The sequence below is a fragment of the Apis dorsata genome, unplaced genomic scaffold (assembly GCF_000469605.1).
Source record: "Apis dorsata unplaced genomic scaffold, Apis dorsata 1.3 scaffold_667, whole genome shotgun sequence".
NCBI classification, from domain to species: domain Eukaryota; kingdom Metazoa; phylum Arthropoda; class Insecta; order Hymenoptera; family Apidae; genus Apis; species Apis dorsata.
This window is the reverse complement of record NW_006263852.1, coordinates 612113-626161: the sequence shown is the minus strand read 5'-3', so window position 1 is coordinate 626161 and position 14049 is coordinate 612113. Positions and strand designations below refer to the sequence as shown.

The 14049-nt window shown below is 36.8% G+C and overlaps 1 protein-coding gene across 1 annotated transcript in view; it reads right to left on the bottom strand.

Annotated features, from left to right (window-relative positions):
• Positions 1-4633: 4633 nt before the first annotated feature.
• Positions 4634-14049, bottom strand: part of LOC102679173 — a 30169-nt gene continuing 20753 nt past the window's right edge. Inside the window, exons 7-14 of the mRNA XM_006622191.2 lie at positions 11388-11603; positions 10971-11121; positions 10068-10258; positions 9505-9731; positions 8959-9073; positions 8157-8484; positions 6462-6750; positions 4634-5899 (exon numbers count right to left, since the gene is read on the bottom strand). Coding sequence (XP_006622254.1) covers positions 5557-5899; positions 6462-6750; positions 8157-8484; positions 8959-9073; positions 9505-9731; positions 10068-10258; positions 10971-11121; positions 11388-11603 — 1860 coding nt within the window. The 3' untranslated portion in view covers positions 4634-5556. The remainder of the gene's footprint in view (positions 5900-6461; positions 6751-8156; positions 8485-8958; positions 9074-9504; positions 9732-10067; positions 10259-10970; positions 11122-11387; positions 11604-14049) is intronic.

Below are 14049 nucleotides of genomic sequence, written 5' to 3'. Positions count from 1 at the left end.
GTTTCCTCACGTTCCACAGTTCGTCCATTCCTTTTTTTTTTTTTTTTTATTTTTTTCACAAATATCGTGAAACGTTTAAATTCATAAGCAAATAATTAAATTATCGATGATGTTTTTATTTTTTTCGTTTCTTTTCTTTTTTTTTTTTCTTTTTTGAGATCGGTATTAGATTGAAAGATGTGATTAAAAAGATGTCCACGCCAGAGGAGAAGAGGAATACCGATTTAGAGCTCGATCGATCGAGATGTTCGGTCAATCGTGAGGTGTTCGGTGAGATTACAATTTAAGTTCCCAGCGGTTCCAGCCGTGAACAAGAAGAAATTAACCCTTTGCGGTCTGGTTGCTTCACGCAATAAGCTGTCCGGCTTGTTTCGAGAACCGTATCGATTACGAGGTAACTTTTTTTTAAATCAATATTATAATTAAATATTACCAGGTAAACGTATTACTCTGTTCCTTTATCTTTTTATATTTTTGTGTTTCTTTTTTTAAATATTTTAATTTAAATTGTTCTTTCTACACGAAAGAAATACTCATCCGTTACAAATTTATTTTACTTACTATTACCATATATCCATGAATCAAATATCTTATTCGAACAGCAAGATTCTCAATTTCTATTTCGATTTTCTAATAATCTTCTACGAGTTTTCGCTCGTCCAATAAATATATCGTCGGATCATCTATGCCATCCCACGCGTCGTACGTACACGTTTAGACCGCAAATGGTTAATAGAATTTGATCGGACGATAAACCGTATCGATTGTTCTGGCAACGTGTAATTGTTTAATCAAGATTGGCGTGTTGCTAAATGACGATCACGACGACGATGCGAGAGTTAAGTGGCATCCACCTATAATCGATATCCAAGATAACGATTATTTGGTAAACGAATTTCCCGCCACATGATGAAACGTTTAGGGAATGGAACGGTTAATTAAATCCAGTTGCGTTAAATCGTGATTATGATTTAAGAAGGTGGGAGGAAAGGAAAAAACGAAAAAAGAAGATAGCAACAATCCTGTTATTATCGTCGTTCGATTATTGATTTTACGTCACGGTTGGAACGGCATGTTACTATGGGTATTATGGATGGTCGAAAGGAGAGAAATTAAAGCCGATTGTTAACTATCGTTTTTTTTTTTTTCGCGTGAGATCGAAACTCGATGCCGTAAATCTGGCATCGTTTGATTGAAAATATTATATAGAATTAAATTCGCGAACTGATGTGACCGATATTATTATTGGAATGCACGAATCAATCGATACCTGACTCCTGATCGTGTAATTTCGCTAAGTATTCTTTATCTTTGATCATTAAAAGGTGTAAATTATTTAATTGGAATTATTGCGAAGTATTTATATATATATAATATATTGCAGATATATGGAATACTTAATGAAATTAATTTTTATCTCATCAAATTCGAGGTGCGATTTCTTAAAATCCTTATATTTAAAATGTATTTATTTTTTTATTTATTTTTGGACCCAAGAGAGATTTTTATTGAATTTATTTCGTCGTGACAATAAAATAAAATTCAAGATGGCCACCTCGAATTTAGATGTCACGCACACATTCCTCTACATTGTTCCATTGTCAAGAAATTAACAAATAGATTTCTCTATTTGCTAAATTCAAAAGAAAAGAAAAAAAAGAAGAAGAAGAAGAAGAAAAAGGAAAGAGGAAATCTGCATTCCAATAATAACATCGTTCCACGTCAACGAAGTCGCAGGATACGTGATACATTTTTCTAGTTTTCCTTCCCTTTTCTTTCATTTCCTCCATATTTTTTTTTCTTTTTTTCTCCTTCGCTCTAGTTTTTTCAATCTAACCTCTTCTCTATATCTCCCTGTACACTCCTTGTTCGTCGCATAGTAGGTTTAACTCGACGTTTCCTCGTTCGAGGAACGAAGTATAAATAAAATATTTACTGCGTCGCATCCGTCCAGCCCTGCGTAGGCAGCTAGCCGTTAAACGGTGAGAGTTATATATATAAATATAAATATATAAATATATTTATATTTTTTAGCGATTGTTTTAATATATATATATATAAATATGAGAAAGAAGTTTATATAAATATATAAATATGTATATGTTTTTATTATTTGCGCGCGCGCGATACTCGAGATGATATAATTGAGATTTTGTTTTGCTCGTGTCATTTGTCTCGAGAGAGAGAGTGAAAAAAAAAAAGAGAGAAAGAGAGAACAAGCGTTTTACTCGTTAGAAAGTATATAATTATTAATATTATTTTTTATTATTGTTGCTGTTGGTGTCGTGACACTATTCCTTTCTTCAAGGAAGTTTTTTTTTTTTTTTTTATGCTTCTTTTTCGTCGATAGTTTCGAAGTTATTTATAATTTTTATTCGAAGATTTATATCGAATACTGATGATTTTCTTCACTTCGTCCCTTTCTTTTAATTACCTTCTTCTTCTTTTTTTATTTTTCTTTTTTTTATTAGGATTTTGTGCGCATAGTTGTTGATACTTTATTTATTTAATTCGAATTGAAGATCGAAATCAATTTTTTTTTATCATTTCCTGATTTTTGGTCGATTTTATTTTTAACGAAAGATTTTTTTTTTCTTTTAAGATTTATTCTTTTTTTAATTAGAACATTAATATTTCGTCGGCTTAAATTATATTTAATAGTAAATTATAGAAATTTATCCGTTCCATTGGTTAAACTGATATTTTTTTTAAATTTGTGAGATTTATATTTTTTTGTGGATAAGTAAAAAAATAATCATCCGCGTTTTTATCGTTAATAAAAACTTTTGCCGAAACGAATCACACGAGCTGAGTATCTTTTTCTTAAGATCTACGCAAGAATTACTTCGATATCCAAAAGATCGAAAAGAAATTCTGTATTAAAGATTTATTTAAAAAAAAAAAATTGTATTCATAATTCTTAGTGATATTCATTTTGCACAAAATTGATATTGCATCACCAATTCTCTAAGTCTTATTTAATAATTTCAATTAATTCGTAAGAAAATTTCTTCTTCTTCTTTTGTTAAAAATAATCCTTACGTGTTCAAGATCCTTAATGTGTTCAACATTCTACACGTTAAGAAAAGTTATTATTATTGTTTAATAAAAAAAATTGTTAGAAAATTTAGAAAAAAGCAAAATAAAAAAAAAATCGAAAAAATATAAAATTAAAAAATCTTATAGGAGAAAAAAAAGAAAAAAATAATTCTTTTCTGGATTTCGAAAAAGAAAAGCGCTTGCGTGACTCGAACTCTGTCTTTTTCCTTTAAGAAACGACAGTTGAAGTGAGATCGATTTCAATATATAGATTTTTACGCGTGCAAATGTAATCTTATATTTAAAAAAAAAAAAAAAAAAAAAAAAAAAAAAAAAAAAAAAAAAAAAGAAAAAAAAAGGAAAAAAAAAAAGGAAAATTCGTATTTCCACTTTTTTGCACATTTTGCTATCGAGATCGATGCATCGCGAATATTGTGCGTGTCTCGATGAATTTTGTAACGACCAGTACGACGTTGAATCGTGCGAGGACTGTATATGCGAGGAAATCGATAATAAAGGAATTTTTATGATTCACGATCACCTGCAAGCCCTCTATCTCACTTGCTCGTATTCGCAACGAACGTATTCCACGATCCGGATACAAAAATTCCATCTCCCATCATTTGCGATCACACCTCGATCCCGAATAACATTCATTCGTTTTATTTTCGATTTACCCTGAAAAAAAAAAAAAAAAAAAAAAAAAAATACAAATGTTTTATTCCTTAACAGATGAGAGGAAGAGGGGAATAAAGCGTGACACGGGGTGGTAAAAAAATTAACGTTTCATTTATTAGCTTACAGACTGAAAATGAAAACTTAAAACGACACGAACAACAGCGTCTTTCGGGCCACGCGTCCCTCACGGCAGTACACTACGATTCTTTCAACGCATCTTCTCGTGCACGAACGGAACGATCGGAAGGGATGGAAGGGAAGGGAAGGGGAGAAGGGAGAGTCGTCGAAATAGGGGAAAGGAGTATCGAATAGGGAAGAAGAAAAAGAGAGGGAGAGAGAGAAAGAGAGAGAGAGAAAGAAAAGATTCGTTGGTTGTTCTGAATTGTTCTGATTCTTTTGTCGTTTCTTTCTTGATCACGAGCCTACCCGGTTAGATACCTGTAATTGTACAAAAATAATAATAATCTACGAATAATCACGCCTCGAGAAAGAGGATACGGATAAAACGAGACGCGTTATTCGTTTCATTTGAACGGAAATGAATGCTCAACTGATCTAGAGAGATAGAATGGCCGAGACTAGTTTCGTTTCGTAACTTTGACTCGTCGAGGATTCGTCGCTCCGTTTCAAACCTGTTTTTTTTTCGCGAGTTTATCGACAAACAAAGTTGGAAGAGAGAGAGAAAGAGAGAGAGAGAGAGAGAGAGAGAGAGAGAGAGAGAGAGAGAGAGAGAGAGAGAGAGAGAGAGAGAGAGAGAGAGAGAGAGAGAGAAGGGAATCCCTCGGATATAGAGTAATAAAAATAATTTACAAATCGCCACTAACGGTGTCGCTGCTACATTAGAATGTTACGTTCGTAGATTCGTAGAAGATCGATTTGTTTCACTTTTCCCTTTTTCTTTTTTTCTTTTCTTTTCTTTTTTTTCTTTCTTTTTTTCCTTTTTGTACAAAGTAACCGCATCGTAGAAAGATTGACCACCCGTTCGAACGATCTCGATCTCGATTCGAGCGAACGAGTGGAGATGGATGAAACGATAAGAGAAAGATTGAGACAGACAGAGACTTTCGAAGAGGGTTTCGTGCGTTTCGTCACGGAGATCTTTAAGAGCGCGAGGACGGTAGTCTAGGAACCAATAGACACCCCACGAATACACGTCGAATACGAAACGGTTCACTCGGTTTTCGAAACGAGGAACGCGTCGAGGAACACTTTTGCCAGGCCACGCCTGATCGGCAGTGACTATATTGTTTTTTACACTTTTTTTTTCTTCCTTTTTTTTTTTTTTCTTGGCCTATCGAATCGTATCCCTGGTTTGGACCTCTTTGAATTCTATTTCCCTTGGAACGATTCACGTGGATTATTGTAAATTCTGATTCTCTGACATCTCTCAAATAGAAAGAGATTGTGGCATCTGTTCTCTCGTACGTTGCTCGAGGATCAGTTGTTTATAACGTTTTAAAAGAATCCTAATAATTGAAGGCACGTTTGAAATGGTCTTACGTTCGAGCAACGCGCGAAATTTTCGAAATTCGATCGAAAGAATATATTCAAAGTGTGTTACATCGAAGAGCGTTTCATTGAATGCATCGATTCACTCGATCCCATTATATTCGTCTTTTATGGTTCATATTTCGATACTTGTTTCAATTTTTACAATTTTTATATCCTTGTCAAATTTTCTTCAAATCAGTCAGCCAATGTAGGGATGTTTTATATTCTCTTTCGATTCTTTTCAAACATCGTGAAAAAATCGATACGTCAAAAAATTGTGTTCCGGGGAAAAAGCATTGGTCTTCTGGAAAAGAGGCGATCCACGGAAATTCGATTCGACGGGGATGTTCAGAAGTAGCCCTCCCTGTCCTTGGGCGCGCTGGAGATGAGTTCCCGCCGTTTCCAGACCGGTTGCGCTGCCCCACCTCGTTGGTTTTGCCCGCCTGCCGCCGAGGACGTGGAGGAAATGGCCACGGAGGACGAGGACGAAACCGAGACAGTGTTTTTCCCCGCCAACGTGTCGGAATCGGGGATGTGACGAGTTTGGTGTCTGGAATCCGTGTAACGTCTCTTCGTGTATTTCTTGCTCTCCGAGGAGGTCGTGGAGGTGGTCTTGGCCTGCTGCGACAGGCTGATCCCCGTATCCGGTCTGGAAATCTGCAACATCCTCTCGATATCGGCGGTCTTGGACCTGAAAAAAGGCGCGATGCTTCTAATTGATCCTTTCCTTTCCTTCTTCTTTTTTTCTTTTCGAAAGAAGAGACTATTTTCCTACGATGAAAGGATGAATTAATTTGAATCGCACTTCTCATCGATATTAATAACGTATTATCCGTAACAAATTATCCATTATCCAACTTTTATGATAATGAAAAACGATCAACGATTTAATCGAGCGTAAATCTGTGTCCAAAAACACAGAAAATGTAAAAGTATGAGAGTGACAAAATGAAATAAACGGAATAGTTAGCGCAGAAAAAAAGTAACGAGCGAGTGAACAACAATGAAACAATAACGGCTCGTGGAAAAAAGCGCGAGTAACCTAGCAACGAGCAATCGAATCTCGAGATATCAAGGTGAATGCATCACGGTACGTTGTACTAGATTCACGAGGGAGGGTGAACGAACTGTCCCAGATGTTTCGCTCGAATACCAGAACGGTGGCACGGATCAAGATCATCCGTGGCCAATTCCTGCCAGTGGCGCACGGAAGGCCGCATAGCCGCCCGTAGGAATAATCAGGATTCCCTCACCTCAAAACCGCACCGCCGATGCTCGTGATGCTCGGCGTGTACGGGGCCGCGGCGCTCCTCGACGCGTCCTGGCTGCTGCTCGACCTGGTCACCTGGCGCACCTCGCTCGACGTTGTGAACGACACCCTTTGGAGAACGGCCTGTTGGTCGGGGATGTAGGAGACGGCGGTCACAGCGCTGTCGGGGCTCGCCGGTGGCGACGATGCCCACGAGGGTGGAGAACTCGGCACCTGGTCGCCCGACAACGTGGCGGAAGAACCCACGGCGCTGTCGCTTCCGTGCCTTCCACCTGCTCCAATCCATCTTCATTGAATACGTTGTTCTCCACTTTTTTTATTTCTTGGAAGAACGGGAAATCGAGGGAGTTTGGAAAAATGTATTCCAGAAGGCAAAGGGACGATACCTTCGCTGCAAACCGAAGTTGCCTCGAGAAATCGAGAGGGTTTGGAAAAGTATATTTCAGAAAATGTATTGTGAAGTGATATTTTAAATGATAGAATAAAAAGAAGACGATATCTTCATTGCAAATCGAAGTTGCCTCGAGAGAGTTTGGAAAAGTATATTTCAGAAAGTGTATTGAGAAATAATATTTTAAATGATAGAGCAAAAAGAAGACGATATCTTCATTGCAAATCGAAGTTGCCTCGAGAGAGTTTGGAAAAGTATATTTCAGAAAGTGTATTGAGAAATAATATTTTAAATGATAGAGCAAAAAGAAGACGATACCTTCATTGCAAATCGAAGTTGCCTCGAGAAATCGAGAGGATACTTTTGGAAAAGTATATTTCAGAAAGTGTATTGAGAAATAATATTTTAAATGATAGAGCAAAAAGAAGACGATATCTTTATTGCAAATCGAAGTTGCCTCGAGAAATCGAGAGAGTTTGGAAAAGTATATTTCAGAAAGTGTATTGAGAAGTGATATTTTAAATGATAGAACAAAAAGAAGCCGATATCTTCATTGCAAATCGAAGTTGCCTCGAGAAATCGAGAGGATACTTTTGGAAAAGGATATTTCAGAAACTGTATTGAGAAATAATATTTTAAATGATAGAGCAAAAAGAAGACGATACCTTCACTGCAAATCGAAGTTGCCTCGAGAAATCGAGAGGATACTTTTGGAAAAGGATATTTCAGAAACTGTATTGAGAAATAATATTTTAAATGATAGAACAAAAAGAAGACGATACCTTCATTGCAAATCGAAGTAAAAGTATATTTCAGAAAATGAATTGAGAAATAGTATCTTAAATGGTAGAGCAAAAAGGACGCAATACCTTCGCTGCAAATCTAAGTTGCCTTGAGAAATCGAGAGGGTTTGGAAAAGTATATTTCAAAAGGTGTATTGAAAAATGATATTTTAAATGATAGAACAAAAAGAAGACGATACCTTCATTGCAAATCGAAGTTGACTCGAGAAATCGAGAGGGTTTGGAAAAGTATATTTCAGAAAGTGTATTGAGAAGTGATATTTTAAATGATAAAGCAAAAAGAAAATGATTGCAACTTCGTTGCAAATCGATGCCTCGAAAAATCAAAGGAATTTGGAAAAGTGAATTTCAGAAGATCGATTGCAACTTCGTTGCAAATCGATGCCTTGAAAAATCAAAGGAATTTGGAAAAGTGAATTTCAGAATGAAAATGTATTGGAAAGTGGTATGTTAAATGGATAATAGAGCAAAAATGGGGCGATACCTTCGCTGCAACCGGAAATCGATCGTTGCCTCTGCCTCCTTGGAGGCGCGCTAGGCTGCTTCGGAGTCTCCTCGATGTAAGGTATGTCCGGATCGTCGAGGTTCAATGTGAACGCTCCGGACATGGGTATGGTGAGACTGGCGGTGATCACCATAGGCGAGGATCTTCTTCGTGGGTCAGCTGGATCCTCGCTCGACCCGCTGTCCACGCTATTGCTCCTTCCCTCCTCCTTTCGTCGGCTTCCAGGCCTCTTTGGCCGCCTCGGCCTTGGACCTATATCGCCGCCCACGCCTGCCGTCTGATGAAGACACTGCTCCCTGGTCCATACCTTTAACGATCGAAATTGACCCAGTTTCATCGAAGATCATTGGCTGAATCGTGGATCCATTTCTGATCCAAATATTCGTAGCTTCGATCGAATTAATTTCGCAGAATGAACTTATTTTTATACGATTTCATTACTGAAAATTTCAAATTTCACTCGGTCAAATTGAGAAGATCAAGATCTGGCATCGAACTTGCCGAAGAACGAGACTCTTTCAATTAACGCAATAACAAGTTAAAAGACTCGATTAGAAAAATAAAACTTTGCTAGTAAGAAATACAGAAACGCGAATGTTTAAATTCGATTCATTTTCGTCTTTTCAACTTGGGGAAATAAAATAAGAGAAAGAGGCGGATACAGGGTAAGAAGTTTATCCCTGTTTGAAGTCGAGCCATATCTTTCCTCGATCTCGAAAACGTTGAATACGTCAGAGCGAAACGGTGGAGGGATAATCTCGTTCAATCTGGATCCGGTTACCTTTCTGGTCGAGGTGGTGGTCCCGGCCGTGGTCGTTGTCGACGTCGTAAGCGTCGTCTCCTCGACCGAGAAGTTTTCAGCCTCGCTGCATGGATCCGCCTCGTCACCGCATTGCCTGCGAAAAATCCAAACGAAATCCACGCCGTCATCTTTTTCCATCTATCTGATATATTCTTGAGTTGGCTTTTTGCCACGGGCTCTCTCGATTAAAAATCTTTGACAGAGGATCAGCGGAAAAACGAAGAATGGTAAATTTTCTTTCTTCATGGTTTTTCTCGAATTCACTTGGCGACATTGCGAGAAATATACTTGGAAAATTAATATGCAATAAGTGATACATCGTGAACGAGTTTCACAGTTTTTTGATTCGTGGAATTTTGAAAGAAGGTTTAAAAAAACTTGGTGGATCTCGTTCGAAACTCTAAAGTATCTGGACAAAATTAAGCGTTGTCGTCAAAGATTCTGCTTAAGATTTGGAGGAGAAGGGTATCTCTCTGGGATAGAAGATTAAAGATAGAGAAACGCCATTCCGTTTCAGATACCCACTCTTCGACACGTCGAGAAAGGGCGAGATCCAAATCGGCCGGATGGGTGTCCATCATGTGCAAGTAGACCTCGTCTAAAAGAGCTGCTGGCACTGTGAATAACGTGGTGGCATGTTCCAAAAGGGCTCTGACCACGTTTATTACGTCTATCCTTTCTTCTGCCCTCTCCGCGGACACCTCAGACCTTTGCCCTGGCTTCACGCAGTGGAGAATGTTTGGGGCGAACACCTTTCAAAAAAATTGAACAAATTAATTCATGAATTCGACTTTGAAAAGAAAATTAGGAAATTGAATTTTTTCGAACAATTGATCTTGATTTAATTGAAACCGAATTATATTATACGCTTCCTTCACGAAAATCCTGAAAATTGTTTCCTATAACAATATCTCCATAACAACAATAATAATAAAAACGGATTGAATATCAATAAAACTTATCTGAAAAAAATATGGAATTTAAATATGAATCACTTTCGAGAAAAATTTCCAAAAATCTCACAAAGCTGTTCCTTTCAAACCATCCAGAAACGAGAATTTCGACTCAACTGTTTCGAATCCACTCACCGTGGCCAAATTGGTCGTGTCCATCTTGTTCCCCGCCACCCATTCACCCCTCTCGTTCTTTTGATCTTCGCTGTTCGCCGCCACCACGTTGAGGAAGTTCAAAAGTGCCCAAAGAGTCTCGCGGTTCGGCGTTGGCAGCAGTTGGACGAGATGCTGAAGTGCCTCTTGCTGAAGTCTCCTGTTCCGGATCTCTGTTGGGAAGATCACTTTCAATGCGAGATAACTGATTGAACGTCGAGGAAGATAAAATTGTATCGGTGAGGAGGGTGACAGGATGGATGTGCGAAACCATTTCATCTCTGTAAATACTTTTTTTTTGATGATTTGTTATAATTTTGTATTTGAAAATTTCATAACATTTATTTGAAGTTATGTAGATTGGTATTTAATTCGCAGCAATTGATTTGGCCGAAGAATTAAGAATATATTCTTGTCTTATCTCGAAAATTCGAGAAAATGTTTAAAACAATTACTGAAGAATATACATGGATATATTGGTTTTTCAAGCAAATGAAGAGCGTGAGTTTATTATAAGGTAAGCAATTAATTTCTAATAACTAACTGTAAAAATTTAATTGAAAGAATATTTTATTTTTCTTTTTATTGGGAATTATTTCTCGTATTAAAAAATTGAGATAGAGTTCTATTTATTAGAATTCAAATTTGGGTTCTATCTACAAAAATATTTCTAATTTCTCGAATTTCTCGATTAATTAATAATATTAATAACAAATTATCAAATTCGTTTAATTGGATTTATTTACGCGTTCGCGCAATCACGAATTTTTATTTTAATGGTCGTGGGTATGACGATCGATACATTAATCAAGCTTAAATACTGCAATAAACTGCTTAACTTGAGCGGCTTATATCCTTTGATCGTAATTTTTTGCTTGCCCTTACTTTGCGTATGGACGAAAGCTTGATAGAGATCCCTGCACAGCAGAGGGTCGGGAAGATCACGAAAAAACTCCTTTAGAAGGGCTGCCACGTCGTGCGGACATTGATCGGGTCCGATTTTTGTCTCGCGACCACAGTCGAAATCTTCTCTCAACTGAAAGAGTAAATCAAGCGTGATTTTACTTTAAATTTCACGGCGAACAATGACGAAAAATAAAAAAAATAAAAACTTCAAAATTCACAATGTTAAAAAAAAAACGAAAAAGTTTGATTTAATTTCAATCAATTTCGAAAGTTCAAAATCGAGCTTTAAAAAATTCCTTTCCTATATATCGAAGAGATTAAAAAACAACAAAATTATGCCAACGAAACCAGATTTTGAATAATCCTTAATGGGTTAAAACATTGCAAAACAACCACCTGTCTGACCCTCTTCTTCGAAGGCGACACCCGGAAAACGCCCAGTGTCCGGAGGCCGGTGTTTTCCAGGTGCCTGATGCATTGTCTGACTATTCCTGGAACCGCGTCCCATTCCCCTGGAGGGCCTCCTCCACCGCTGTCGCTCAGCTCGAGCACCCCAGAGTCGCTTCCGGTTAAAGCTCCGCCTTTCGACGACAGAGACTCGGACGAGCCACCCTGAAAAATAATTTTATCCCTCTCTCAATCGTGATTGTTACGATATCCAACTAAAAATCAGTTCGAGGAATATTTTCTTTGCTTGCAAGAGGATGAAAAAAAAAGAAAGAAAGAATAGATTTGGTTATGGATGTTACGAGGAATCGATTCGTAGAATGAAATTATCGTAGATTGATTTATTCGAGGGAAATATTTATTCCTGTCTTTTCTTATTTATTGCAGATTTTTCTTTTTTTTTTTTGTAAAATTTTTCTTCTGAAAATTACGTAGGTGAAATTTACAGCTTGACGGTTATGGATTATTTTTGAGCCTATAGTTGTTGTGCATCGAAAACACGTGTTGTGACGTAGAACGGAAATACATGTTGTAAATGCGATTACGCATAACGATTAGAGATCGGAAAGCTGCTTCCTGTGTTTTAGCTCGAGCTTTAGCTATAATGTTTGTAAAATTTATTGGATTAAGTCAAAAGTAATCGCGAATAATAATTTATGGTATAAAGTATAAAATATTTTGACTCTTATATGTATTGATAAATTAAATTTTGGATATTATTCAATTTTTGATTTTGATAATAGAATTTTAAGATTGGAATAAAATAAATGAAAAAAGAATATATGTTAAAACGATACAAAACTTTGAATTTGAAAATTTTTTAAAGGTAAAATAATCAATTTCACGTTAAATAAAATTCATTTTAAAAGGGGCCAAGTTTTCTTATATAGTTTTTGTTCAATTATTCAATATTGAAAGTATAGATCCAAAATTTTTAAATATCATATTCGCGAATATTTGCAATCCATCCTAATCAAAGCCACCATTTGTAAAATGAATCCTAAAAGGGTTGAATAATCTCGATTCCGACCGAAATTGCACAAAGAACCGAGCCAATCCAATACGTCTGATGCGCGTCTAGCGTTTTTAATGGACGGCTTTGCGTGTCTCCTCCATCCGGTCTGACAGAAAATCTTGCAAAATTTAGGGATCTTAATTAATCCGGATCTAAAATTAACGCTCTCTGATCTCGGTTCTATTCGTGTCCCTAATCCGTGACGTCGAGCTCGGTATATACGTGACGTCGACGAAGGAAGTGCAACGATACGTCGTAATAATCCACTTTGGATCGATCGATCGGCCTTTCTATTTAAACACGTGGCATTTTCAATTGTTGTCGCGCCACGCGTTTCGATGGTTCGATGCGAAATCGAAGATCGAATCGAATTATCGATCTCGTCAATTAGCTAAATTGTCTGGCTCATTTGTCGATTTCATTGTTGGCCGTATATTATATTAGTGATCAATATTATATCTATATTTCTTGGATAATGTTCGTTTCCATAATTTCTTGTTACAATTTTTTCTTCCTAAAACGTTATAAATGTATTTTTTTCACGACTTGAATTTCATACGGTAGTATCAATCGTATTAATGATTCTTTGACGAGAACTCGAATAATTGTATCATATCATGATTCGAACGATTTCGTAATTTTCTTTTTAAAATTCAACGAAACGGAGTTAAAAAGAGGAACAGGTATAAATAAATAATTAATTTATATAAAATTATTACAAATAACGATGCAAAATAGGAATAATTGGTAAGAGATCAATAGTATACGTTCGAATTTTTTAAACGATACACGTCAACAAAACACCGACTCATCGTTCTCTTAACATCGTATATAGATCGTATATGTACTCGATTGAGTAGCAGAAGTGGAGGATGCTTTCGTCGTCGTAGGCGCCACAATAAATCAACGCTATTTTCACAAATGTGTCTGAATCGAGTCTTTCTATTTTTCGTATCGATTCATCTATTTCCAGAAAAACGTTTCACAGAAATTTCACAGTTTGAAAACGTCTCTCTAAATCCATCCTCCTGTTCAAAAAATAACCGTCTAAAATTAATTGCAAAAATTCCCTAAAATTAACTTGCACGTAGACAGAAGAACACGTTCTCTCGATTAATTCCGAATGAAATCATCTTTTATATTCTAAAATGTTTAGCTTCCTCTTTCGTTGGAAAATGCACACGATCAATCTGCCCTATAGAGCAAACTGTCCTGGATCAATAGATCACGGGAATGTATGAAACGTTATTATCGCAACTTCGTGGAAAAAGGAAGTCTCGTAGATGGTGGATTTAGTTTCTGACTCGTAACCGGTGGAATTTCTCTTCCACTCTGGAAAAATCCCGCCCACACACTGCGTCACGAGCCTCGTAAGGGGGACCCCTCAATTATTTACATCCCGAACAGAGAATTCCAACTTTCTCGCGGGAGAAATAAATCGAACCACTTTGTATACATCCATGTAAGAGCGAAGAAAATGGACGAAGGGGAAGTTCGAACGATTTCGCTTTCGATTTATTATCCTGGTTATTAATTTATTCGTTGCAATCGTTTATCGTCACTACTCTATTTTAGATTTTTAAATCTAAGATAGAA